Source organism: Emys orbicularis, chromosome 6 (assembly GCF_028017835.1).
Source record: "Emys orbicularis isolate rEmyOrb1 chromosome 6, rEmyOrb1.hap1, whole genome shotgun sequence".
Lineage (NCBI taxonomy): Eukaryota > Metazoa > Chordata > Testudines > Emydidae > Emys > Emys orbicularis.
In genome coordinates this window covers 115,537,713-115,565,702 of record NC_088688.1, presented here as the reverse complement: position 1 = coordinate 115,565,702, position 27,990 = coordinate 115,537,713, and the positions used below count along the sequence as shown (strand labels likewise).

Here is a 27,990-nt window from a genome sequence, read left to right as displayed (position 1 = left end):
CCAGTTCCAAATGAAGTCTGCGGTTGACTGGTCAGTTCATAACTCTGGTGTTCGTAACTCTAAAGTTCTACTGTAGTACGTGGCCAGATCATTAACTGGTGTGGATCTATTCACTTCAGTGATCCTCCCAGGTAAACGTTGGCTTATGAACAAAACTCCTGTCCAACTACCCCATTGCTTGGTTTTCAAACAGATTAATTCTGCAAACCACCAAAAAGAGCACTGCTGATCACTGGTGGTCCACAGACCACTGTTTAGCTATGTCGTGTTTTCTGTTTACTATGCATCTAAATATTTTATGTAAAATCTGCTTATATTTTATGTTATGAACAGGGTGCCATCTTTCCTTTTCTGAGTACAATAATTACTTTAATATAAGGAGAATTTCTGGCCTGGACAAATATGTAGTTTTATATTTTATTTTATTTTATTGTATAATTTTTAAAGCCAGGTAAACAAAATATCCTACCCCGATGTTCACATGCTCCCAAAAGATTTATGATATTATGATGATGTCCAAGTTTACAAAGAACTTCCAATTCTCCAGCAAAGTCTCTGTGATCATCCTTTGAGGCATACTCTGGAAATCAAAGAAACATTTATTTATGTACTCATCTAAACTGCAGTTAAAACCACACTGTTGCTACTGTTCATTAAGACAAGAACTTGGACTACTGGTTGATGTCGAAAAGGGATAAACTCCATGGTATTCCAGTCTTTACCTAAATAATAACATCATTCTTCAATCAAAAACCTAGAGACCTCATAATGTCTTCAACAGTCACACCCAATATGTCACTCCTTTTATGGTATTGAGACACAATATGCCTTAGCAGGTTATAGAAATCCATCAGCCTAAAAAAAGAGAGTGAGTAGATCTTGATATTGAAGTCCCCAAATACCAAACGCCTTAAAGCACCCAATTCAAGGGTAATAAAAGTAGCCAAGTGAGCTTATTCCAAAATCCATCGATAGGCTAATGTGATCGTACACCGGAAATATTTTTCACCTAGCACACTTACAATGCAGCACAAAATAAGACTTCTGTGAAGTCTGGTGTAGTAAACCAACTGAACCCATCTGCTGCTTACCTATGATGAAAAGATCTTTTAACATCTAAAAATGAGGATATGATCTGAAATAGTTGTGGAATATGCCTGGTTTTATATATAAACCTTGTCTACAGCTATGATTCATCTTGTCCTTAATTAAGGGTCCAATCTAACCCCACATTAAGTCAATCAAAAGACCCTACTGGGAGGTGGATTGAGCATAATAATCCCTAAAGAGCAAAATCAACAAAGCTTGGATCTCTCTGATTAAAAGATACATTATAAATATTGGGAGCTTGGCTGGAGCATTGCCCCTAAACTTATATTTTGATTTACCATATACAAGTTTTTCTTGTCCCTGTTTGTACTTATCTAGTGTAGCTGGCATGCTGGCATAGCCAGAGTGGTACTGCCCTTCTGGCCTATCCACACTTAGACCAGTTTTTCATCCATAAAAGATGCACACTGGGTGAGATGAATGACCAGTGAGATATTATAGAAGGTTTTGTGCTGGCTTGGTAAATCTAAGTATTGGAATATCCACCAGCTTTGGGGATTGCCTGCCCCATTCTTTGCAGTTCATCCTAATTGAGTGACCTCAGTCGGTTCCCCTGGGAGTCCGGTCACAGTGGCGTAGTCGTGCTTGGACACACATTACCACAGGTTAATTGGGTTTTTGGATCAAAACCACACACTTGTCAAAAATTAATTGTGATATTGGAGAGTTTAAGGGTTACAAATCAGTTACAGTGAGTGACCCAGATCCTCCGAAGATCCTGACAGAAAAAACCTGGAAGAATTGTACTCACAGAGGGGGGTTGTCTTTTAATAAAAGGCCCCAGAGCAAGAACTGAAAAATCTGTTAATGGCCAGTAATCAGGAAGCAGACTCAGGCCTTGGCTACACTCGGGAATTCACAGCGGCCGCGGCAGCGCTGTGAAGCGCGAGTGTAGTCGCACCACCAGCGCTGCGAGAGAGCTCTCGCAGCGCTGTATGTACTCCACCTCTCCGAGGGGAGTAGCTTGCAGCGCTGCGAGCGAGCGTGCAGCGCTGCAGGCCTCAGCGAAAATGCTTTCAGTGAGAAACCAGCAGCAACTTGAACAAAAGCGAATAGATCTTCGATTGCAGGAAAAGCTGATATGGAAAGAGACGCTGCTGAAAGAGAATGCCTATGTTTTGAACATGAACAAAGCATCGCATATATTTAATTGCAGGAACTAGAAGCTAAGGCAAAAATGGACAGACTTTAAGCTCCAACTCAAGAGAATGAAGGAACTGTATCATCCCGAAAAGCCAGCTCCTCCCAGCAGCAAAGATGGGGATAGAATCTATCCAGTTTGTAACAATGCTGGTATGTTGTTTGACTGTAAGCAGTTTTCTGTGTGTAACCAAAATATACCCCAACTCTGCCACCTTTTATGTAAATACTTTTACTGTGAGCTCAGGTGAAGGTAACCCCATAACTTGGGCAGAGAATGTAAAAATCAATGGTAAAAGCTGTTTAGGGCAAATTACAGGTTCTAACATCACTCTTGTTAAAGAGGATCTTGTCAAAGAGGAAGATTACTTACTGGGTGAAAGTGTGAATATTGTAATCCTCTATGAGTTTACTGTAAATGTGCCTTTAGCCAGTATCCACCTTGAATGGAATGGCATTAACCATGAAGTTATAGCTGGTGTAAGGAAGTTATTGCCTAAGAATCTTTTGATTGAGCATGATATTAAAGCTTGATATTATGTCAGTCGGGCTAACATAAACCAGTCACAGGAAAGAAATAATCCTAAACCTGTGTCTATTAGGAATTGCCTATTGAGGAATTCTCCAAATGTTTGTCTGTGGAAAATAGCTGTGTGTCTGTGCAGAAAAGCAGTTGATATGTGAATGAAGTTTCTGAATGTCTGTCTAATATCTCAGAAGTGAATCTGGAATTAGATAAAGCACAGAAAGAACTCATTGGTCAGGAAAATGTTTCCCTAGAGCAGATTAAAGTTGATGATCAAATTAAAAACCCAAACTAAGGAAGAAAGGGTTAAGCATCCTGCAGGACAAATGATACAAATTCAACCCTTAAAAACATATGTGTAGATAATATTTGCGTTTTTGTGTATTGACATATATATGGGTAGCGATCAACAATGTAATCAAACAGTCCGTCTATGCTGTATTCTGTTAATTCAGAGATCAAAAGAAATTCTTAACAATTAAATGAACTGTAAACCTAGGATATCGCTGTATTCATCTCTCTTTGAAGTGTATAGCAAATCATCTGCAAATGGTGGAAAAACAGGCAATTGCCTTATGTGGATCTGTGTGGATGCTTAGGAAATGAGTGACTATTGTTCTCCGAGGGACACCGAGCTGTCACAAGAGAGCCTGAGACTGTATAAAAAAGGGCTTGGGTCCTGATCCTGTCATCTCAGATCTGCTTGCGGCTTCATGCAGGGGTAGCCTAAGCCACAAGGACTGAGATCCCAGCGCTGATTGGCCTGCCCTGAATACAAACACTGGACTATAACCTATGAACTATTTCTGAAAGAACTCTTTGCCTCTACAAAGCTCACCATCTCTGCTATGAATCTGAATCTCAAGCACTGCACTCATGTCTGTGTGTATACTGATCTTCTAACCAATCTTCTCTCCCTTTTCTTTTTTAATACATTTTAGTTTACTTAATAAGAATTGGCTGTAGCGTGTATTTGGGTAAGATCTGGAATATTCATTAACCTGGGTGGTAATGTGTCTGATCCTTTGGGATTGGTAGAACCTTTTTATATGAGGAATAAGATTTTCATTAGTCCTCATCATATTTAACTTGGGTGTCTGGGTGAAGGCCTGAGGCTGAGTTACTTTAAGGCAACTGTGTTGTTGGCTTCTGGGTAACCAGTAAGGTATTATAGAAGGCTTTGTGCTGGCTTGGTAAATCTAAGTATTGGAATATCCACCAGCTTTGGGGATTGTCTGCCCAGTTCTTTGCAGTTCATCCTAATTGAGTGACCTCAGTCGGCTCCCTTGGTATTCTGGTCACACTGGGTATCATTAAAAACTCAGCATTCACCATTCCACGCACCAGCAGCAACCATGCTTTGTCTTCATGTTCTTAGAATGGATGATACAATGGCCACCCTTAAACAACTGCCAATTTCCTTGGATAATGACTTAGAGAGCTGCATAACAACATCTCAGTATCTGCAGTATTCCAGGCACGATAGTGGCAGTATTCTAGTATTTTTGGAACTTAGATACCATGCTGATAAGCATCTTAAAAGTACCTTAGATAGAGAAGTGATGCCCGACAATAAGTAGAGGGAAATTTAAATGACCCTGCAAATATACTGCTACCTTATCTATTTATTTAAGGCAACCTTGGCAAGTTTTAAAGGCTCTGTGCCATTATCACTGTGGAGTAGCAAATGATGAGCTTTTCATGTGACCCATCAAACAGACTGAAACTCACATATAAGAGTCAGCACTCAATGATACCGGGTCAAACTATAAAAAACACACAGAGAGAAAAAAAAGCCATCACCAGGATGCAAACATTGGCCAGGCAAAAGCAGAAGCTCATTATTTAGTATTTATATTACAATAGCAGCCAGAGGCCCCAGTCAGAATCAAGGTCCCCTTGTGCCAGGCGCTGTACAAACCCAGATAAACATAGGGCCCTGGCCTCAAAGACTCTACATTCTTTAATGAAAACTGCTGACCTTTCATCCTTTTGATGGCAGCATCCATTCGCAAGCCATCCTTCTTAATTCGTGCTTTAAGGACTTGTCCAAAGTTGCCCTCCCCGATCACATCTTGAAATTTGATGTCATTCCACTCGAGGACTGGATAGATAGTGTGGTCTGGGCTGTTCTTGGCTTTCCTGCTCAGAGTGAGAGTTCCTGAGTTAAACTGGACAGCTGGCTCTTCTCTCTGTGAAAAAAAAATAACCAGGTGTTAGTAGTTGTTGTTTGTAACATTTGGAGTAATACCACAGAACTTATTGTCCACTCAATATAAGCATATGGGAGCTGAGCCTTCTCTTGCTTATTGTCTTCTGCAGAGTAATTCCTGGTTTATACTGTCTAAATGAGAGGAGTGTCAGACACTTGCTGACTACTTTTATAATAGTGTGGTGGAGGCTGACAGAAAGTAGGGTACAGGGTTGGATAAGCTTCCCTCTTCATATTGAGGAGGTTCTACTGCAGTGTTGGGGAAGAAAGAAGAGAAAGTGAAACATCTGAGCAAACTATTACATCTAGTAACTAAATCGTCTCCACTCTCTCCCTTGCCTAATCAGGCTGTGGTGCAGCAAATAATCTGCTGTGTTTGAAGGGTCATCCTCACTTTAATTAATGCATCCCCATAGGATTTGCTTCTGTGGAAGAAAAGCGTGTAGGGAGAGTTTTCGTGGGACCTAACAACTGGTGATCATGGCCCATACTGTCCACTGTATGAAAGAAGCTGGTAGAGGTGGGGTGCTGCCATTGGCTGGCTCCTGGCCTGCTGTGCCCATCTCTAAAAACTGTGGAGGAGCAGTTACTGGGGCTCAGAGTAGCAGCAACTTGCACTGCATTTTACAACCCACGGTGCAGCTTAAATGGAGACCACGCCACACAGAGTAGTGTGTTCACAAGCCTTTCTCTGGTCTGGCAGGGCATGCCTCCTGTCCTCACACACATCAGATCACAAACTGGTTCTGCAAAGGAGATAGAAGCAGCAATGCAGAAGGGGAGACATAGTACATAGCTGCCTTCCTCCTCTAGGTGGACCCTCTACTTCATATCCCACAATTGTGATCCCCTGCTCACCTCTGGGTCAGTGGTAGGAAAGCTTGATACTATTAATGCTAACACATGCATTACAGGGCAGCTTTATTTCGAAAGTCAGAAGAGGAGGAGGAGGGAACCATCAGGAAAAGACAACAGATGAGGCTGAGATGAACAACTGCACCGACAAAGCAAAACTGGAAACTCACCACCACGTTTTGGAAGGCTTGAGCCATTCTGCGCTGGAAGTTGGCTCGCTTTAGCTGCAGCATGATGAGAAAGGCCAGCAGGATTGTTAGGCAGGTCATCCCTGCTGAGCCAAGGATAGCAATCAGCAGCATTTTCCCTCCCTTTGATTCATACGGAGCTGTTGAGGGGAAAATGGTACTTAACAGCATCTGGTTAACGCTGACAATCCTCTGAGGGAAGTAAAGATTAGCGTTCTCATTCTGCAGATACACAAATGGAAGCACAGAGAACTTGGGCCTCATCTTCAGTAGTGCTGAGCAGCTGTGGCTCCACTGATTTCAACTGGAGCTGGGGGTGCTCAGCGACTCTGAAAATCAGTCCGTGGGTGGCCAGGCTGGTGACATTCCATGGCCTGTGTTATGCAGGAGGTCAGATTTGATGAGCTAATGGTCCCTTCTGGCTTTAAACTTTAAGCATCTATGAAACGTTGGGCCCTCAATAACTGGGGCACTGAAAGTCAGCGGCCACTTTTGGAAATTGTGTGACTTGCCCCAGGCCACACATTGAGCCAATAACAGAGCTGGGATTCAAATTCTAAGGCCTTTGTCTGGATGTGCATTGTATATTTTTTTTAAAATACAACAACATTCAGAGTAACAAATAAATAAAATCTCAGGTGTTCATAGTCCCCAGCTCTGTTCTCAGCTTGCTAACCCACATGGCCTCCCAGACCACCCAGGCATGGTTTGGATTGAATTCAGTACGCTGGAGTAACCAACCTTTTGTTTCCGGGAGAGTCTTCAGTTCAAGAGAAGGGTTTGGGTTGCTCAGTCCAATATTGTTCTGTGCACTCATCTGAACCAGATACACAGTATTCGGCTCAAGGCCCTTGAGATGATACTGCGTGATGGTTGTGTTTTTTATTGTGACGTCAATGTGGTTGTACTCAGCCTTGCCATAAATCTTGTAGCTGATGATGATGGAGGAGATGGACTGTCCCGCAGCAGTTGACCAAGAGATGATGGCAGAGGTGTCCGTGATGTTGAAAATCTTGATGTTGTCAGGTGACGGTGGGATTCCTATGAACAAAAAAAGAACACGTTCCAGTTTACATCCAGCCTTGCTCCTTCTTTTAGTGCCAATCCTTTCCCCAATACTCCCACTGGCTTAAACAGAACCAGGATCAGGGCCACAGCAAATGAAACTTGACTATGTTTTTATAAACTTGACTTGGTTCATTTCATTCTGGCACCAACTATTGCAGTGCTGAACACTTCCAGCAGATTCCTCGTGGTATTCCCTATCCTTGCTAGGAAAAAGAAGAGACTGCTCCAGGTACTATCCTAGACAAAGGGATTCCTCTTGAATTAGGGCAGCATAATTTTACCTCCCGACTGGATCAGCATCCCCCTGTGGCTCCAGCATCCCTTACTTTTCATTGCTTTAAGGCCTGTTTTCCTTGTCCATCTAACAGCCGTTAGGAAGGGTAGAAGTCAACAGCAAAACTCCCACAGATTTCAATGGGACCAGGATTGAGCCCCTAGCTGGTGGCCACAACCGCAGCTGGCAAGACAAGTTCTCCTCAGAATAATGGTGATATTTCCGGAAGCAGGTCACCACTGTCATGTTTGTAATACATGCAGGGCCCAGCTGTGCAACCTTTACCAGTGTGGGTAAGCACCTATGCTAATGGGATTAGCACTGAGGTTGCAGGCGTGAGCGGTGCAGAGATGTGCCCTTCCAGAGGAACGTACTAGAAGCACTGTCCCTCAGGCAAGCACAATGACTTCATGAGCCCCCCAGGGAGTGTGGCTGCAGTGACAGTACTATGGGGGGCAGGTGAGTCTATGGCCTTACCACATTCTCATCCCTTCCTACCTCCTTTGAGGATTCTAGCACCAGCATTACGACAGACTCAACTACTCTCTGCACTCAGTGTAGTGCACAAACATTGCACCTTCTCCTCACCGTTCAGTGCTTGGTACAACTCAGCCAGATTTTCCGAATCAATGGAGATCCTGTTGTCTTGGATGGAGCTGTGGGTGCCCAGCACTTCTGAGAATCAGGCCCTCAGGGTGGGATTTTCAAAAGCACCTAAGTGATTTAGGAGCACATGCCCCATTGAAAGTCACTGAGACCTGTGCTCCTGAGTCACTTAGGAACTTTTGAAACTCACATCCTTAGTCTCTGACCGGGGGATAAGAATTAGTGCTGACCCTCAGCTATCCCTCTTAACAATAGCTAAAAGCAGCTGTAAATGCGCATTCAGAAGCACTATGCTATCATTGCAGAGGATTGCTGTGACGTTGCACTCCATATGTTTTATGGAAATATGTTTATAAGTGTAAATATAATGTAACTGGAATATGCTTTATGCAAAAGGTCTCTCGTAAGGTATCATTACAAAGCTTATAATCTACTGAGTGTGGTCATCCTATTTGTATGAATGTATCATTCTTGTATCTGAAGCTAGAAATATGAAGTATTACTCTGAAGTCCTATTGTAACTATGCAAAGGGTGGGCCACTGATGGTGGCTTGGAATCTTGATGGCTCCCATTAACTAGGACAATTGGTTGTTAATGGCTCTGTTTACTCGCAAACCTTCCTGGGTACGTGCAGGCCAGCCCTGAAAGAATGGAGAATGAGGTCTTACAGTGACATGTGATCACGTCACCTGGTACTGGAATCCATCTTAAACCTGGTGCTTTTCCATTTAGAAGGAGGGGTGGGGACCCAGACAGACAAAAGATTCCTGCCTTGTGCCAAAGCTATAAAAGGGGGTGGAATAGAACAAAGGGGGCTGCAGTCATGAGAAAACCCCTAGTTACCACCTGAGCTGGAACTAACTAGAATTGTACCGGGGAAAGGATTGGGCCCAGCCTAAGAAGGAGTCTAGTCTGTGAAAGAAGCTTATTGGAACATCTCTGAGGGTGAGATTTACCAGTATTCAGTTTCTTAAATGTATTAGGCTTAGACTTGCGTATTTTGTTTTATTTTGCTTGGTAACTTACTTTGTTCTAACAAATTTATTAGAGCATAAGCTTTCGTGGGCTACAACCCACTTCTTCGGATGCATATAGAGTGAACTCTATATGCATCCGAAGAAGTGGGTTGTAGCCCACGAAAGCTTATGCTCTAATAAATTTGTTAGTCTCTAAGGTGCCACAAGTACTCCTGTTATTTTTGCGGATACAGACTAACACGGCTGCTACTCTGAAACCTGTCATTACTTTGTTCTGTCTGTTATTTCTTGAAACCACTTAAATTCTACTTTTTATACTTAATAAAATCACTTTTGTTTATTAATTAACCCAGAGTAAGTGATTAATACCTGGGGGAGCAAACAGCTGTGCATATCTCTCTATCAATGTTATAGAGGGTGGACAATTTATGAGTTTACCCTATATAAGCTTTATACAGAGTAAAATGGATTTATTTGGGGTTTGGATCCCATTGGGAACTGGGCGTCTGAGTGCTGGAGACAGGAGCACTTGCTGAGCTGTTTTCAGTTAAGTCTGCAGCTTTGGGGGCGTGGTTCAGACCCTGGGTCTGTGTTGCAGAAGGTTTGCGTGTCTGGCTCAACAAGACAGGGTTCTGGAGTCCCAAGCTGGCAGGGAAGACGGGCTCAGAGGTAGTTTCAGCAAATCAGGTGACAGTCCCAAGTGGGTCTCTGTGACCAAACCTGTCAAACAATTACATTTTACAGAGACCTCTAGCAACATCAGAATCCTGCTGGGAGCGGGGAGGGGGGAAGAGGAAGAGAAAAGAATAAATAAAGTAAAGTGAATCCAGTCACTTACTGTCACTGTAGGTCCATGCATACAAATAGTCACTCCACTCTCCTTCAGACCTGGTATTCACACGTACCCTGCACCTATACTGCTGTCTGGGTTCTAAATCATCAATAACCAGAGTGGATATATTTCCTGGCACATGGGTGATATCAGGTCTGTCCTCATCACCACTGTTGTCATTCACACTCGTCCTTTCCACTTCAACAAGAAGGTCATCTTCTGGCTTCTGTGCTATTGGCTGCCATGACAAAATCAGAGATGTCTTGCTTTTAGGAAGGAGGGTGAGACCTTCTGGTGGAGGAAGACCTTAGAGAATCCACAGAGAGAGAGAAAAAACTTTATTTTATGTCTTCTGGATACTTGCACACAAAGGCTGGTATTAAAACAATAATCTGGAACTGGCCTTCTGGGTTAGTGGTTAGTGCTCTGCATCGCCAAGTGAGGCCTGAGGTCATCCAGAGTTCAAATGTTGTCCTCCATACCTAGCAGAGGCTAGAATTGCTGTTGAGGTCAAATGCTCAGCCCAAGCATGGCGTTTTGGGTTGCTTCTCAGGGACATGGCATCCTTGCATGGATCACAATACTGACATTTTTAAATGACTTTAGCATTTTGCAGTGCCCTGATGGTGCCACTGGAAAGTACTGTCAATCTCTGATGCCGCTGGGCCTGCCACAAGTAGCAGGGTGGTGGATTTCAGATCTTCAGTTTCTCTGCAATGCCATTTGCTTCTCAGAACATCTGGAATTTCTCTAGCCACCTCCTCCAGCCACGTTCCCTCCTGGACTGATGTGGCTTCATTTGCTCTGTTTTTGTGAAAGATTGTTTACCTAATGCCTGATTCTCCACTGCCCTGCACTGTGTATAATCATTTATAGTGCTAGAAAGTGCACATAAAAGGCTAATGCAGGGATCAGCAACGTTTGGCCCGCGGCCCGCCAAGGTAAGCCCCCTGGTGGGCCGGGCCGGTTTGTTTACTTGCCGAGTCCACAGGTTCAGCCGATTGCGGCTCCCACTGGCCATGGTTCGCTGCTCCAGGCCAATGGGGGCTGCGGGAAGCGGCGCGGGAGGTGCTGGCCATGCCTTCCCGCAGCCCCCATTGGCCTGGAGCGGCGAACCGCAGCCAGTGGGAGCCACGATCGGCCGAACCTGCGGACGTGGGAGGTAAACAAACCAGCCCGGCCTGCCAGAGTGCTTACCTTGGCGGGCCGTGTGCCAAACGTTGCTGATCCCTGGGCTAATATGTCAATTTGGCAGCATTCTACATTAACTTTCATAGGTGTAAATGACTACACATGGGGCAAGGCAATGGAGAATCAGACCCTGTCACTTAGTTCCTGTCCACAGTCACATTCGCTAGAGCAGAATAGCAAAAGTAAATGCCCCTCTCACTACCTACAGTTCTTCGAAGGAGAATGAGGGGGCCTGAATTACTATATTGTGTGTGGTTAAGTAAAACAACAGAGCTATGGGACAATGTGAGGATAGAGATAATAGACTTGGGAATTCAAATGACATTGAAGGAGATGGGGTGGAGGGAAGAAAGCTAATACTCCCCATAGTAGATCCCTGGTTGGTTGCTGGTGTGCACAAGCTCCATATAAAGAACTGCTGACCTCGTGTCCTTCACTGGGATGGAGGAGGGTTGAGAGATTACTGATGCAAAGTGGAAGTTTTTAAACATGAGGAAAGGGCCAGGCCCCTCTCTTTTTATTGCTGGGTCATTTCCATTTGAAGGGTTCAGTAAACAAGAGGTCATTTATTTAGTGCTTGAGTATTTGATTTCTTCCTGTTCCTTGACTCAGTATGAGATTCTGATTTTTAAATAGTCTTTACCTTAAAGAAGTCAACATAGTCTAATGGTTAGAGCCATCACTAGTAACCAGAAGAAGGGGTTCTATCCCCAACATAGCTGAGTACTCTCTGTGTGGCACTAACCTCATTGTGCCTCAGTTTTCCCACCTGTAAAATGGGGAGAATTATATTTAGCCACTTTTGCAATTCTTCCCCCATTTTCCTTTGCTTTGCTTGAGACTCCTCTGAAAGGATCTGAGCCTCCCCTGGCCTCACTGTTTGAGAAACATTGTTTTAGGGCTTGGTCCAAAACCCACTGAAATCAATGGAAAGGCTTCCATTGACTTCAGTGGGCTTTGGCATGCATGCAGCTGAATGCGGCTGTGCATATTGCAGAGAAAACGAAGAAGGCTGATTGAAAGCTCCCCATGCGAAAGGCCAAAAGTCCTACGTACCAAGTGCAGCCGTTGTGAAGCTTGCCTGTGGCCCAGGATGCCCTTCTCCACCATCCCCTTGCCGGCTTAGCTGAACACAGAACTGATATTCTGTTTTGGGTTCTAGATTATCTAATTTCTTGCTCTTTCCATTTACTGGGAACGAAAGGAGAAAAAAAGGTCAACCCTCCATTCCATTCTGAAAAATAATAAGGGATTTTCTGAATCCCGCATCACAGCTGGGTCTGCGCTTGAGAGAGGTCAAGGTTATGGGCTCCGCTTTACCTCCATTACTCTAGGGTGAGCTGTTTAGACGTACACATTAATTACCATTATGGCAGTATTGCTTATTACGGGTTAAAGCACCAGCAATGTGCCCAGCCTTGCATGAGATACAAAAGGGCAGCTTTTCAAAAGTACTGACGTGCTCAGGGTCCTCAGCGGGAGCTGCTGGGTGCTGAGCATTTCTGAAAATCTGGCCCCAAGTGAGCTGGCCCCGATCCAAAGATCTAACAATCTGATCCTGTAGTCAGAGATGGGCAGGCAGACCTCTTCACTCTTTTGGAGACTTAATGACATCATTGGTCTAGCTCAGGGGTCGGCAACCTTTCAGAAGTGGTGTGCCGAGTCTTCATTTATTTATTCTAATTTAAGGTTTCGGGTGCCAGTAATACATTTTAACATTTTTAGAAGGTCTCTTTCTGTAAGTCTATAGTATATAACTAAACTATGGTTGCATGCAAAGTAAATAAGGTTTTTAAAATGTTTAAGAAGCTTCATTTACAATTAAATTAAAATGCAGAGCTCCCCAGACCAGTGGCCAGGACCCGGGCAATGTGAGTGCCACTGAAAATCAACTCGCGTGCCGCCTTTGGCATGCGTGCCATAGGTTGCCTACCCCTGGTCTAGCTATTAGGAGTTCAGATACCACAATGATGGACATAACATATAAGCCTGGAAAGAACAAATTGGAATCCTGAATACCCGTGAACATGTTGGTTAAAGGCTCAAGAATCCTCAGTGTTGATGTATCTGTGTTTCATCAAGAGATCCCAGCAAAGAGACTTGGTGTCTAATGAAGGTGATGTGTAAAGGGATATAGGTTAGACTCCCATACAATCAGGCATACTCCCTTATATCTACCTGCATCCAGTTATTGAGATGTAAGGGAAACCAAGCTGGCGTAAATTACACATTGAGGAGTCAGAAGGTGTCAGTTAAAGAGGATGGGGGCTGCTTTAGATTACACCTTCTTACATCCTGCAGTTTATTGTTTTTTTTTAGCTACGCTCCTCGCTTCTGGCCTGTCAGAGTCTGAAATACATTTGTTTACATTCCCTTGCACTCAATGGGTCAAATTTAGAGCTGATGTATAAGGTGTGTGTTTGTAAGTTACTCACATACTCACCAACATGTAAGTGAGCCCATGTAAGCCTACGGGAATCTAGAAAAAGTCTACATGGCTTTAATGTACATTGAGGGGACTGGATGAAGTGGTTAAGCTACACCAATTTATCCTCTCCTCTAGGCTACTTAAATTCACTTGACTCACATCTGAACTTTGCCCTTGGTCTTTAGAAATCCTAGAAGCCAGTACTTGGGTACCACGGTGATAGGAGCCTGTACTCACAAGCTTCCTCACAGGTCTGTCTCTCCAAAGACCTGCAGATGCTGCCCCTGTGGGAACTGGAAGTTCCTGGACATCACTACAACAACTGCTGTGGCCATATACTGAACTTCAACACAATGGACCACCACCAGTATAACACACAATCTCAGGTTTTATATCTTATAAAAACCTGAGACAGGAGGCCATTTGCTTCTGCTGCTGCTTTAATATCTTTTTAGCTTAAAAACTACATAAGAATTGCTCGTCAGGGCCAGCTGTAGGTTCTTTTGAGCCCTACATAAGTAAAAGTCATTTTTCAGAACAGAATTTTACTTTAGAGCGAACACCACATTCTAATTTTGCTTCAGCTTGATTGTAGATGAGGTTTCTGTATGATTGATGGGATGAAAGGACTGACCCTTACCTTCCACTGACATCCAGGGCTGATAACCTTTAGCAGGCTTATACAGGAGCTTGGTTAACACAATCGGTCCATCGCCAGTATGGGAGTCAGCATTGATATCGATGATGAGAAAATTATGTCCACTGTCTATCATCCTCGGAGCATACTGAGGCACAGGAGGAACTGAGCAAGAATGTGACTATTAGACCAGATCTTTTATTTGTCTGTATTAATAAAACTGTGGCATCTACCTGGATTCATAGGAATACAGGTATTGCCAGACTGTATCAGAGCATGGTCCGTCTACTCCAGTACCCTGTTTCTGACAGCTGCTTCAACAACATTTCTCTGTGGTAGGGAAAGTTTCTTCCTAACTCCCATTAGTTGGAGGTGGGATTATATCCTAAAAAATGAGGGTTTAGATCCCTTTCCAAACGCTTGGATTGTTTTTTTCAATCTTTACCGTCCCATTCATTTGCCAATTCATAAAAATTACAATGCAGGAGGTGGCTGTTCAAGGTAGAACTGTTTTAATATTTTGAATGCAGATGTTTATTTAAACATTTCCCTGTAGTGTTGTCAATAAAAAACATTCCAATCTTGTGCCAGTCCATGAGAACCAGAAAGTGAAACTGATTGGAAACACTGTCCAGGCTGAATGAAATGCCAAGAAAGTAAACAAATGTTATCCACAATAAAAATACATCAGATTTTAAAAATTCTTTCAGCTTTAATAATCCCAGGTAGGACTATCAAGAGGAAGGAAGACTGTTAAAATATGGGTTTTGATCTAGATAGTGTCCCCTTATGGTCAATATGCTCCCTACTGTAAGGGTCCTATTTCTATAACTCTTATTCACTTTGAGTAGCACTTACTTACATACCCTGATTTTTAGAGCTGCTGAGGGAGACACAGAGGCCCATTGGTGGTTCACTTCTCTGTGTCAGCAACTCTTGTCAAGCCTGACATACTCACTACACCTAATAAACTGTTGTAATGATATAGACCCAAAAAGGTAGCGTGTAATGTATCACTGGAAAACTGATAACTCACTGATCATTAATATTCTTGCATGAGGTACGGATGGGTGTGTACAAAGAGAGACAGCAGGGAAGGTAGCTATCTACTGTCTCCAAGGTAAATTAAGCATTATCAAAGCAATGTAAGCCTGGTTTACATCCAGATCAGCACAGGGATGGAAAATCAACAGGAAGCCTTCCTGCATCTTTAACAGGGTAAATGAACTTTGGGAAAACAGCATGGTGTCTACATCCCAGCAGGAGAGAGAAGCTTGGGCTGGCTTACTTTTCAAAGACTACATTTCAAAAGTGTACTGGACTATGCAAAGAAAGGGGAGAGAGCCCCATAAAATTCAAGGGGCCAGAGCCCTTCAAATCACAGGACATTGGAGCCTTCAACCCAGGGGGCTGAAGTTTCTGGGAACTATATATAGGTGAGAAACCTGCTTAGGCAAAGACTGTAACTTGCTGAAATTAAGTTTTAGTCTTAGAAGAGTATTTTTACTTTTGTTTGCTTGTAACCCTTTATACCTTTACTCCTTTATAGACCTTTGACATTTTGCTTAATAAACTTATTTTTCTTTTACTATACGCCAATTCTGTGCAGTGATTGAAGTAAGAGTGTTTGTCAAACCCAAGTTAAATTAATGAATTGGAGTGTATTGTCTCTTTAAAGGAGCAATGAACGAATAACTTCTTGAGCCTTCCAGAAGAGGACTCTGCCAGGAGACGTCTCTGGGGAACTTGGAAGTTGGGGGTCACTGTTTGTTACCTGCAGGGCAAGGTTTGGACTGGCAGAGTCCTGAGGAGTTTGCTGGCAAGGCAGACAAGCTGGTGTGTCAGGGAGTTGTGACAGAGCTTAGCAGTAGCAAAACTCTCACTTGCTGAGGCAGAGAGGGGTAACGCAGTAACTCTCAATTCTGGGAACCTCAGCACATTGTCACACTGGCAGACAGTTTGGGGGAAATTTGGGACTGAGAGTATTGGGGGTCGCTCTGCAAAAAGTAACTGGGTTGTGGAAGCCAGGGTGTGACCTGCCTGCTTGTATGCTGGCTGTTGGTGTTCGGGCAGTGAGCCATAGCAGCATTGCACTGATGGCATCCGAAGTTGCAGGGCAGGCGGCGACACAACCTCTTACTGGTCTGGCTTGAACCCCAAAGCACCACTCTGAGCGCCTGTATCTCTGAAGTCTCTGGTTTTCTAGGTGCTCAGTACACATGACAATTGGGCTTCTTTTATTAAGATGCGTGAATATGGATGGCAGTGCCTAATTTACACATCTATGTTTGAAGATACTTGTCCTAGTCTCTAAAGAAGATTTTCCATACTACATTAAATATCAGCAAAGCAGCAAGCTCTGGGCCTGATTCACAGCTCTTTCCAGTCAATGGAAGGACTTCCATTGAGTTTAATAATGTAGGCTTTGGTTCAGGCCCTTTAAGCATAGCTGGAGCATAAATGATGGAGCAGGATAATATACATGGAAAGGGTTAAGTATTTGTATAAACATGACATAAAGAAATGGGCTCATGACTCAACTCAATGCATTATCAGATCTCTGAACAGAAACTGCTAGAAGATAGATAGCATCTCACGAATGTTATGGACATTTAACGGTGTAAGCTTGCCCGGGTTAAAAGAGGGAGGCAAGGACATCTAAAAGCGCATGAGTCAGAGACCCTTACCTTTAACTGTAACATGGAAAGGCTCTTCTGCCATCCCTGCTACTGTCTCAACACTGCAAACCCATATTCCTGAGTCAGGGGGCTGGATTCTATTGATATGAAACTTTGCCTCTGAGCGATTGCTAACAAATGAGACCGGCTGAAATGACAAATCATAAGAAGGGTCTGAACAATGAAAAACCTCCTCCAAGTCACGCCTCCTCCTAATTTAGGGTCTCATCCAAAATCCATTAATGCCAATGGCAAGTCTCCTATTAACCTCAATGGGCTTTGGATCAGGCCCTTAGTATATTGCATGTAGTCATTACATGTAGTATACACACCTCAGTCAGGAGTTTTCTAGTGCAGACAAAATGGCCCTGGTAACTTCTGATTTTGATCTCACTGTAGCTATGTTATTTCCTGACTACTGCGTGTTTCATTCTGCCACCTTCACTTTCTTTTAATGTAGCTTTTAACATGGAACAATAATAAATATAGCTTCCATTTATAATATCTGTCCTCCCAAAAAATCCCAAAGTACTTCAGAGAAAGTCCCGCTTCTATTGGCCTCAGTGACAAAACTTCCATTGATTTCCTGCTCTGCATGTATGAGCCCTCTTCACCCATCTGTAAAATGTAGCTAACTGAAGGAAATTTTACAGCCATTGCATATCAGTGTTATTTACTCAGTTTTGCTGCTACAACTGGTTGAATTAGCAACTACCAGTAAATCATCCAAAGAACTCAGCCCTTTTTCTGTTTTGAGTTTTGCAAGAGCATTAATTATTCAGTCTTTGCTGAATAGTTTGGGTGGTGAATTCTGAGCCTATGTGTTGTTCATGAACAGTTAATTTCAGTCATTTGCTATTTATTATTCACTGTGTTTGGCTAGTCACCCAAGTCACATGATATTTTTCTACTACCTCTTAAACGACACCTCTACCCCGATATAACGCGACCCGAAATAACACAGGTTCGCATACAACATGGTAAAGCAGCGCTCTGGGGGGGCAGGGCTGCGTGCCCCGGCGGGTCAGCATGTCTGGCTCCGACATGCTCTGAGCGGCGTGTTAAGGGTGGGAGGCGGGTGGGCAAGCGGAGTGAGGAGGTGAATTGAGAGGTGAGCGGCAGGCAGGAGGGGGGTGAGAAGGCAGGCGGGCGGACGCGGGGAGGCGCACCGGACAGACGGTGAGGAGACTAGAGGGGAGGCGAGCGGCGGGCAGGCGAGCGGGTAGGTGGGGTGAGGAGGCGAGCGGCAGCCAGGCGGGTGGGACTGCTGGGCGGATGGTGAGGAGACTAGCGGGGAGGCTGATTTGTCCCAGGCCCCACACCCCTCTAGGGATGGCTCTGACACGCTGCTCTGATCGGCGTGTTAAGGGTGCCGGGCCGGGGCCGAGGGGTTGGATAAGGGGCAGAGGGTCTCTGGGGGCAGTCAGGGGACAAGGACTGGGGCGGGGGGGTTGGATGGGTCGGGGGTTCTGAGGGGTCAGTCAGGGGGTGGGAAGTAGGTGAGGGTCAGATGGGGGTGGGGCCAGGCTGTTTGGGGAGGCACAGCCTTTCCTACCCAATATAACGCGGTTTCACTATAATGCGGTAAGATTTTTTGGCTTCCGAGGACTGCGTTATATCGGGGTAGAGGTGTATTTAAACAGGGAAAAAACAAACAAATGAAGAATGACAAACAGAACAGCAAACACTCTTTTTCACAGACAAATATCAGGGTTTGTACGCAAAGTAGGGGAATTTGTACGAAGGACAGACATTCCCCCAAACAATAGTGCAAACAGAAGCCTGTTCGCACAAATTGTCATAAACAGTGAATAAAAAGCGGCGCAAACATGGATGAACTTAGCAACCAAGGGGAGTTTGAACAAATGTTCACACACTTTTTCACCATTATACAGCAAGTTCTGGATCTGATTCAGAAAAGCACTGAAGCACATGCTTAAGTCTGTCCCTAGACAGATGACCATGTGCTAAATGCTTTTGCGGAATAGGGATAGTTTCCTGAATTGGCACCTCTATGAGTCTAGGCAAGTTCATAGAAGCTGGTTGAAAATTTGGCCCTGAAGATCTCGGGGCATTTTCATACCACCAAGGAAGTGTACTTGGTCAAAATGTCTTTAGTGTGCAATAACTAACAAATAAACATAACAATAATAATAAAAATAAGAAACAGTGTAGAAACCAACCAGGGACTTACCTTGAAGACAGTCCCATCTTGTTTCAACAGTTTAAATTCTTCAATAACAGGAAGTGGCTTGCCAGTGGCTATACAAATAGGCTTAAACTCTGCGCCAGAATTGAGTTCCACATGGTCTGGCAAGTGCTTTATCTGAGGTGACACATCAGCTGAACCTGTGTAAGGAACCCAATATTCACAACATGACATCTGCTGATTGCTTTTCCCCCTCAGAGATAAAACTGAGCAAGCTAAGAGGTTAAAAAAAGCAGCTACAATTCAAATCCAGTGCATATGTTGAACAAATTGTAGACCTTAGGTATAGTGGGCCTGATTCTCCTCTCACTTACACAGGATTAAATCAGAAATAATTCCACCAAAGTCCGGGGTGTTACACCAGTGTAAAACTAAGTCAGAAAAGATTCAGACCCAAAACATACCAAGCACAAACAATCTAGCTTTTGCAAAATCACACATTGCATTCTCTGAGTTAATGTATAACACCCCTGCAGCTCATCATTGCCCAGGGCCATAAGAAGACAGCAGTGACATCTGGGTAGTGCTGCAATCTGATCATGATCTCAACCCTCCCCACACTTCTTGAGCTTGAAAGACCTTGTGAGCCAGGAACAATATATGCATGTTCCTTCCTGTCGCCTATCTCCTGAGAATTTGAAGGCTACTGTGGGACTACAATAGGGTGACCAGATAGGAAGTGTGAAAAATCGGGACACGTTTTTTGGAGGGGGGGAGCAGGGGGAATAGTTCCATGTATCAGACAAAGCCCCTAATATTGGGATGGTCCCGATAATATCGGAATGTCTGGGCACCCTAGTCTAAAACATAGATCCCAATCTTTTGGGGCTATTCTATCAGTTTACCAGGTAAAAGCCAAATTCCATGCTGATTTATACCCTGGACAACTCCACTGAATTCAATGGGGTTGCACAGAGTGTGAATCAGCACAGAGCTTAGCCTCCTGACTCTCCTGTGTCAGCCGGTGCCTACTGTCTCCCATTCAGCTGTGCAAGGCCTAACTCCCCGTGGAACTAGTGTTGCTTCAAATTCCAGTCTGATGATAAGCTTGGGGTTTAGAGATCACCAAGAGACACTTGGTGCAAGAACATGCCCAGTTGAATGGGACAAAGGAAGTGGCAGTGCCCCATGAGCCAGCCCTGAGAGTCAGCAGTAAGGGCTAGATGTGCAACCCTTATTCATGTCAGTAAGTACTTACACAAGTATTCCACTGAAGTTCATGTCAGAGTCAAAGCCTGTGTGAGGAAGGGTTGGATAATCTAGCTCTAATGTAGGGAGAGGTATCCTAGACTAGTACTCATAAACCTGAGGCACCAGACATGGTGGGTCTAACAGAGGCTGGCAGCCATTGCACTAGAGAAAAGGATTGGAACCGGGTCCTGTGCCCTCCAGAATGAAACGGGGCAGCTGCCATGGGCTATCAACCATAGGTGGAAATGTTACGCCAGCATGAAGATTTGTTTCAATCACACTGGAAGAGGCCATTTACTACAGTGTTACCTTGCTTTACCTTCTTTTTCACATTGTAGACCGCGCCAGCCAAACTGACAGAGGCAGCCCTTAAATCTGTCGCATTTCCCCCGATTGTTGCAATTACACTTGAGTTTACAGTCCGGCCCATAAAAACCAGATTGGCACTCTGCAAGCACAGGTGTTCAGGGTAAGTGTTAACAGCATGGAATGAATAAAAGCAACTTGCTTTGCATGCTACATATCTTCCATTACTTCAGAATCTTACGCATCAAACTCTGATGCTGAGTTCAATCCATTCAGTTCAATGGTGGGTGCGGCCCATCAGCATAATCCGCTGGCGGGCCACCAGACCGTTTGTTTATATTTGCACGGCTGCCCGCAGCTCCCAGTGGCCGCGGTTCGCCGTTCCCGGCCAATGGGAGCTGCGGGAAATGTCGTCCGGCATCCAAACAGTCTGGCGTCCCACCAGCGGATTACCCTGATGGGCCACGTGCGGCCCGCGGGCCACAGGTTGCCCACCACTGATCCAGTTGGACTGAGTTTGCGAAGGCTTTTGTGCTTAAAGCATCAATACAGGGTCTTGAGGATCATGACGACAACAAAACAGAGCAAAGCTGTTTCTGTACTTGTCATCCTGCGAAGTTGCAAGCATATTCAACTCCCAGTGAAGCCATTATTATTTGAGTTGTGCTAGTACCCAAAGGCTCCTATCGGGATTATGGCACCATTGTGCTAGATGCTGCAAAGACAGATAGGAAAACGTGGTCCCTGTCCTAAAGAGATTACAGTCTAATATGTAGTCAATGGAAGCTGAAGATGCTTGGCAGTTTGCAGGAATGGGTACTGACGTAACCCACTTTTATCCCTAGAAATATGACAGGATCCTCAAGGCAGGGGTCAATTTTTATGGGGCGGGGAGGGGGGAATGCTGAGAGCCATTTAACCAAACTATAAACCCTGTATATAATGGAAACCACTTCAAGCCAGGAAGTGCGGCAGCACCCCCCCCCACCCCCAGTTCCAGCACCTATGTACCCAAGGTTATAGAATGTTTTAAATTTCAGTTACAGAATCAGTTAATTTATGGGATACTGGCAATATTTTGCACTTATACAGCACCTTTCATCTGCAAATCTCATATGCTCCTCTGGGGTAGATCTGATTATTATCTCTATTTCATAGATTGGGAAATTGATGGTACGTGGGCTGGGCATAAACAGCCTGGCTCTGTCCCACTGCCATTGCTTTTCTTTTTGTGTTTTACACACACTAAGCAGCAGCAAACTTTCAATGCACCATGTTTGTGACTGTACCTTCATCACATGCCAGGCCCTTCCATCCTGTAGCACAAGAGCAGCCATATGGATCTGGTAGACAGAACATATAATATTTGCAGCCTGAGTTCTCTTTACAGCTTTCTTTACAGGTTCTGCCAAATGTGTTGTCTCCGCAAGCTATAGAAGGGGGGAAAAAATGGCCCAACAGCGTCAAGGCCATGAAAGTGCTAGTTCTTCCAGTGATACATCATTAGGCAACGTTAAAGAAATAGAAAAAATGGAAAATAAATATTTTTACCCCCCAATATTGGGTCCATTAAAATCCATAACTATGTCAATCATTAGGCAAGATTCCAGGCATGACCTACGCTGCTGCTGCAGTGAAGATAACTTTAAGCAATGAAAACAACCTTGGATTTTCTTTAAGGGGAGGAAATATAAGAACATCCAGTGCTTTGGATATTCAGGGTCAGATCTTCACCTGGTGCAAATCACTGTAACCCCTTTGAATTTGATGGAGCTATGCTGGCTTACACCAGCTGAGGACCTGACCTAGAACTTTCCTCAGGACTTGATTATGGCTGAAACCTTGGACGTTTCCAACCTAGTATAAAATCTTGGGCTCACTGAAATCAATGGTAGTTTTGCCAGAATGAGGGCCAGGATTTAACCTCATGTTTCCAAGGAGAGGTAAGTTTTCTTTCTTTGAGGGTGTTGTTCACAGCAAAGGGTCAAGAAAAACCTCCAGATCTGCCATTGTAATTCAGAATATAACAAAATGCTGAATACCACATCACATGTGACACATAAGCTTTAGAGTAAACAGCCATGTTATATCTATGAGTGACATTATAGCCATGGAAGTTATAATTAAACAAACAAATACAGTATTGAATGGTCGATGGTCTCTTCCAACACTGTTCTACCAGGGATAACATAATAAATAAGGAGCGTATTTATATATATAGTGGCAAATGGCTGACGCTATTGTGGTGGGTCCCACGCTTTTCCTTGGTGTGGTGGGTCAGGGTGCCGCCCCTTCCCCCTATTCTTGGGTGTTGATGGCTCCGCTAGTGCCCTGGTGGGGGAGAGAAGGTGAGCGGTCAATCGCTCAGACAAACAAGTTTTTTTACATTTGCAGGAGATAATAATGTCCGCTTCTTGTTTACAATGTCACCTGAAAGTGAGAACAGGCGTTCACATGGCACTGTTGTAGCCGACGTCGCAAGATATTTATGTGCCAGATGCACTAAAGATTCATATGTCCCTTCATGGACCATTCCAGGGGACATGAGTCCATGCTGATAATGGGTTCTGCTTGATAACAATCCAAAGCAGTGCAGACCGGCGCTCATATTCATTATCTGAGTCAGATGCCACCAGCAGAAGGTTGATTTTCTTTTTTAGTGGTTTGGGTTCTGTAATTCCCGCATCGGAGTGTTGCTTTTTTAAGACTTCTGAAAGCATGCTCCACACTTCGTCCCTCTCAGATTTTGGAAGGCACTTCAGATTCTTAAACCTTGGGTTGAGTGCTTTAGCTATCTTTAGAAATCTCACATTGGTACCTTCTTTGCGTTTTGTGAAATCTGCAGTGAAAGTGTTCTTAAAATGAACAACATGTGCTGAGTCATCATCCGAGACTGCTATAACATGAAATATATGCAGAATGTGGGTAAAACAGAGCAGGGGACATACACTTCTCCCCCAAGGAGTTCAGTCACAAATTTAATTAACACATTATTTTTTTAACAAGCATGTCCTCTGGAATGGTGGCTGAAGCATAAAGGGGCATATGAATGTTTAGCATATCTGGCATGTAAATACCTTGCAATGCCAGCTACAAAAGTACCATGCAAATGCCTGTTCTCACTTTCTGGTGACGTTGTAAATAAGAAGAGGGCTGCATTATCTCCTGTAAATGTAAACAAACTTGTTTGTCTTAGCAATTGGCTGAACAAGAAGTAGGACTGAGTGGACTTGTAGGCTTTGAAGTTTTACATTGTTTTGTTTTTGAGTGCAGTATGTAACAAAAAAAAATCTACATTTGTAAGTTGCACTTTCACGACAAAGAGATTGCAGTACAGTACTTGTATGAGGTGAATTGAAAAATGCTATTTATTTTGTTTATCATTTTACAGTACAAATATTTATAATAAAAAATAATATACACTTTGATTTCAATTACAACACAGAATACAATATATATGAAATGTAGAAAAACATCCAAAATATGTAATAAATTTCAATTGGTATTCTATTGTTTAACAGTGTGATTAAAACTGCAATTAATCATGATTAATTTTTTTGAGTTAATTGCATGAGTTAACTGCAATTAATCGACAGCCCTAATATATATATATATATATACTTAATTTCAAGCATGTCAGTAGTGCCATTGGCCTCAGTGGGACTTCTTACCTGTTTAAAGTTAGGTACATGTGTAAATGTTTGCAAGATGAGGGCCTTAACGGATTTTACTTTCCTGAGATTACAGGACTGAATGTATCTGTTCTATAGTACCACAGCTCAGATGTCAGATCTTACTGTAGTTCAGTTCTGATGTCTGCAGCACCGCACTACAATCAGAATATTAAGGCCTGAACATTCTATCATGCATCCCACATGTTAGAGTAGGCAGCATCAGGCATGTTGACTCAACCGTGAACTCTCCTCTCCTGTGACAAGCAGGCCCTTAAAGCCACAGTGGTTGGGGCTGAAGTCCAGTTGTAACTTTTGCCAACATTGCTGTGTAGAAATAAATGATACATCTGAAGAGAGAGTGTGTACTTACCCTTCTCACATGTTTTCCCCATAAAGCCTGGAGGGCAAATGCATTCTCCAGTATCTTCATGACATATGCCATTGTTCATGCACACCGGGCAGATGGAACTGCACCTCGGGCCCCACTTCTGAGCTGCACAGCCTTTTATGCAAAAAGTATAATAGTAAATTGTTTCCTTTCTCACACACTCACAAACTATACAAACCACGACAATCTGTCTGATCAAAGCGATAACACTGGCTTTGTATATAGCGCCTCTGATTCATAGGGACCCTAAAGGGCTTTAAAAACTATACACAGTATATTAAGTGTCACTCTGTTTGCTACAGAAATACAGTCACCTCTCAAGTGGAACAGAGCAGCTGTTTATCAGCGCACTGTAACTCTACACCACGCTTTTAAGAAAGGAAGCAAAGTAGAATTTTGCTATTTGAAACTGAAGGGAGGATTTAATGCAGGAAGAGTTGCACTCTCTGGTATTCAGCAGAGTTGCACTGTCTGGGCAAGGATGTTATGTTTAACATTTCTGCTCTGATAAATGCCCAGGACTATGACTACAAATACTCAGGAGCTCAGTTACATCTGATCTGAAAGATGTAATGCTTATAACATGCCAGCAGGTTTAAGCTCAACATTTCTGGCTTTGTGCCTGTGGTTGGCAATCTGAGAAAATTTCTGTCACAGTATTCTTCTTTCAAGGAGACAAAAACATATTAGGGCTAATTCACCCACTATCTTTGCTGGAGTTATACCAGGGATCAGTATGGCACACTGTTATCTCTATAAACTGTTTAAAAACAATCAATAGAAGTGTAAACACAAACTCCTGTCTTGATCATTGTTTACCATTTCCTAGGCTGATAAGCTACTAAGGGCCGGTTCCTGAACTCTGGAAACCAATAGAAATTTTGTCATTGTCTTCAAGAGGGGCAAAGACCGGGCCCTAAACTCCATTACAAGCACAAACATCATGCTAGACCTGTTCCTGCAAGATGCTGGAGGAACTGCAGGGAGCTCCCAGGGCTCAGCAGTGTTCAGTATGTGACCGTCTCTCAGTAACTATACTTCCTATGATCTTCTAATGCAAAGCCATAATTGTGAAGGTGATGATGGAAAATTCTTGAGGCACCTCCAATAACAGAGAAACATGACTAGAGAAATCCAGACTTGGGCTGGAATTTTCAGATTTAAGCTTGCATTTAATGTGTCAACGTGGCATTTGGATGTCAAAAGAGGCCCCAAGTCCTCTAGACATCTAAACAGAATTTTCACTGGCTGGCACCTACTAGGAAATCCTATGGTAAAACCCCAAAGACCAAACTCTGGGTCAGAGTCATGTTGATGGAGCTGCCCAAGACAGCATTTTTGAAAGCTGGGCTCCCACCTTTTCAAAAGCAGCATCAGCATGCACACAGTAGGCAGATAGGGCCAAAATCCCTGCTTCGAGTCAAATGGTCTCAGTTTGCACCAACTGAGAATTTGGCCCCTATTTTGCTTTTACAAAGGTTGGCTCTCCGTTTTATTATAACACCACTTCAAAACACAAAAACAAAGAATGATCAACACACAAAAGAGGGAAACTTACGTCTTACTATCAGCCTTGTATAAGCAGTGGTGAAGGTGTTTCCTCCTATGTATCTGGCAGAGTAGACCCCTGCATCCTGTAGCAGGGCTTCAGAGCAGGTCACTTCTAGCACATTTGGCACTTCATGCCTGGGCACAGAGTGAATGAAAGAACCTGAGAGAAGGGCATAAAAAACATCATAATAGAGCAGAACATCCATTCAACCCTTCACAAGAGGAGCTCAGGTCAGCCAGTGAAGGAAGACATCTCAGATGAAGCAAGCTGTCTACCACGCAGAACAAATCTGTTGACCATGACACGGTTGGGGCACAAAACCTCTTCTTTGCCTCTCCTCCAGCTGCCACTGCATAGGAGTTGAACAACCCGGTAATTAATGTCTGAAGAATGTAGCTGCAGGGATACTCACTGTGCCATCAGTGAACTGCAGAATTCTGCTTGTTTTAGAGGATCAGCTCACCTTGTGCTTCAGCTAGTCAGATGCCAGCTTATTCGTATGGTGTGGTACATGTGTATGTATATTTGCAAATATTTCCTTTTATGAATAAGGTCGCTTTGGATGGCCTCTTCTCTATGGTTTCACACTTTCATACATATATAAGTGTTGGCCATTAGTTAGGCCCTGATCATGTAAAGTGATTCACAAACACAGACCCGTACTCCCTTGTGGAATCCTGTTGGTCTATCCATTCCTTAAGCTCGGGCAGGGGGTAAGCTATGTAGCAATGGGAACCTAAATCATGGAGCAGAGAGAGATCTCAGTCAGATGCCCAGCTTCTGGAGTGCTCAGGGGGAGTTGGGCGGGGGGGAAAGGGGAAGAGATCTTGGAAGGCAGCAAGTAAATAGAAAAAGAGGAAGTGGGGCAGAAGCACTTAGAGCAGCATAGCGCAGGAGATATTGAGGGATGCAAGGCAGAGATACAAGGGCGGGGAGTTATAAGATTAAAAGCAAAGGCACAACAACTGGGAAACTGGAGAGCACAAGGGATTGTGGAGGGGAAGCAAGTAATTTGATCAACGCTGTTTCTAGGGTTGGCAATCTGGCTCCTTCTCTGAGCACTAAATGCACAAGAAATGATGCTTCCTTCAATTGCACAGCAAGAGCATCACCAGTAATTATTTTAATGTAGTGGCACAGGTGCTAGGATATCACAGTGATGGGTGAGGGGAAAATAGAGAGAGAGAGTAGTTACCGTTTTTGTAGATCACTGCATCTTCCTCCATTGCAATCTTTCTGATGAAGGAAATGTTCACATGTTCTCCCTTGTTCACAGTCATAGTTAAGGCCACTGGGAGGAAGGAAGCTAAAATAAAAATGGTCAAAACATGGGATCAATGACTATAAATATTATCAATGACTGTGATTCCCCTAAACTGGAAGCTGGAGGATAATCTACAGCAGAATCATCACTGGTGATTTATATGTTTAGATTTCCTTTGCCATCAGCAGCCCCTGCTCTGTGTTTCAGCAGTGGCATGGGTGGGGGGGGGGGGGCATATAGGTGCTTGAACAATAAGGTGGTGTAACTAGAAGCAAGGAGAGGAAATTAATAATAATGTTAATACTGGCTGGATAACTGGAAACAATTCCTAACCAAGAGAACCAACCAGCTGTAGAATAATTTCCCAAGTCTTTTTAGCCCTAGGGACAATTTTTATAAATAGATTGGGTAAGATACTGGATAAATTTACTAGGAAAAGATCTTTCACTGGCAAAGAAAGTTTCTATGATGTAGTGAAATGCAACAATGTCAGGACATCAGTGTCATATAAGGCCTACCGGAAGACAGGAATAGCATAGTGTAGTGCTCAAAATTAGCTCACCACACTTTCCACAAGACACCATTCCTTACTGAGGACAACAGAATAAATGTATTCTGAGAAGGGCTGGGCAACATTTTTCAACCAAATTTTTTTCTATCTGAATATATCTTTTCATCAAAAT

General features: G+C 43.6%; 1 protein-coding gene across 1 annotated transcript in view; it reads right to left on the bottom strand.

Moving 5' to 3' along the window:
• The window catches only part of TEK (TEK receptor tyrosine kinase), a 60,477-nt gene that overhangs the window by 9,481 nt on the left and 23,006 nt on the right, over positions 1-27,990 (bottom strand). The window contains exons 3-17 of the mRNA XM_065406222.1: positions 27,239-27,349; positions 26,050-26,202; positions 24,474-24,605; positions 21,719-21,859; positions 20,443-20,571; positions 18,927-19,072; positions 18,810-18,851; positions 16,733-16,841; positions 14,049-14,210; positions 12,037-12,171; positions 9,796-10,095; positions 6,773-7,072; positions 6,017-6,171; positions 4,758-4,968; positions 470-580 (exon numbers count right to left, since the gene is read on the bottom strand). Coding sequence (XP_065262294.1) covers positions 470-580; positions 4,758-4,968; positions 6,017-6,171; positions 6,773-7,072; positions 9,796-10,095; positions 12,037-12,171; positions 14,049-14,210; positions 16,733-16,841; positions 18,810-18,851; positions 18,927-19,072; positions 20,443-20,571; positions 21,719-21,859; positions 24,474-24,605; positions 26,050-26,202; positions 27,239-27,349 — 2,337 coding nt within the window. The remainder of the gene's footprint in view (positions 1-469; positions 581-4,757; positions 4,969-6,016; positions 6,172-6,772; positions 7,073-9,795; positions 10,096-12,036; positions 12,172-14,048; positions 14,211-16,732; positions 16,842-18,809; positions 18,852-18,926; positions 19,073-20,442; positions 20,572-21,718; positions 21,860-24,473; positions 24,606-26,049; positions 26,203-27,238; positions 27,350-27,990) is intronic.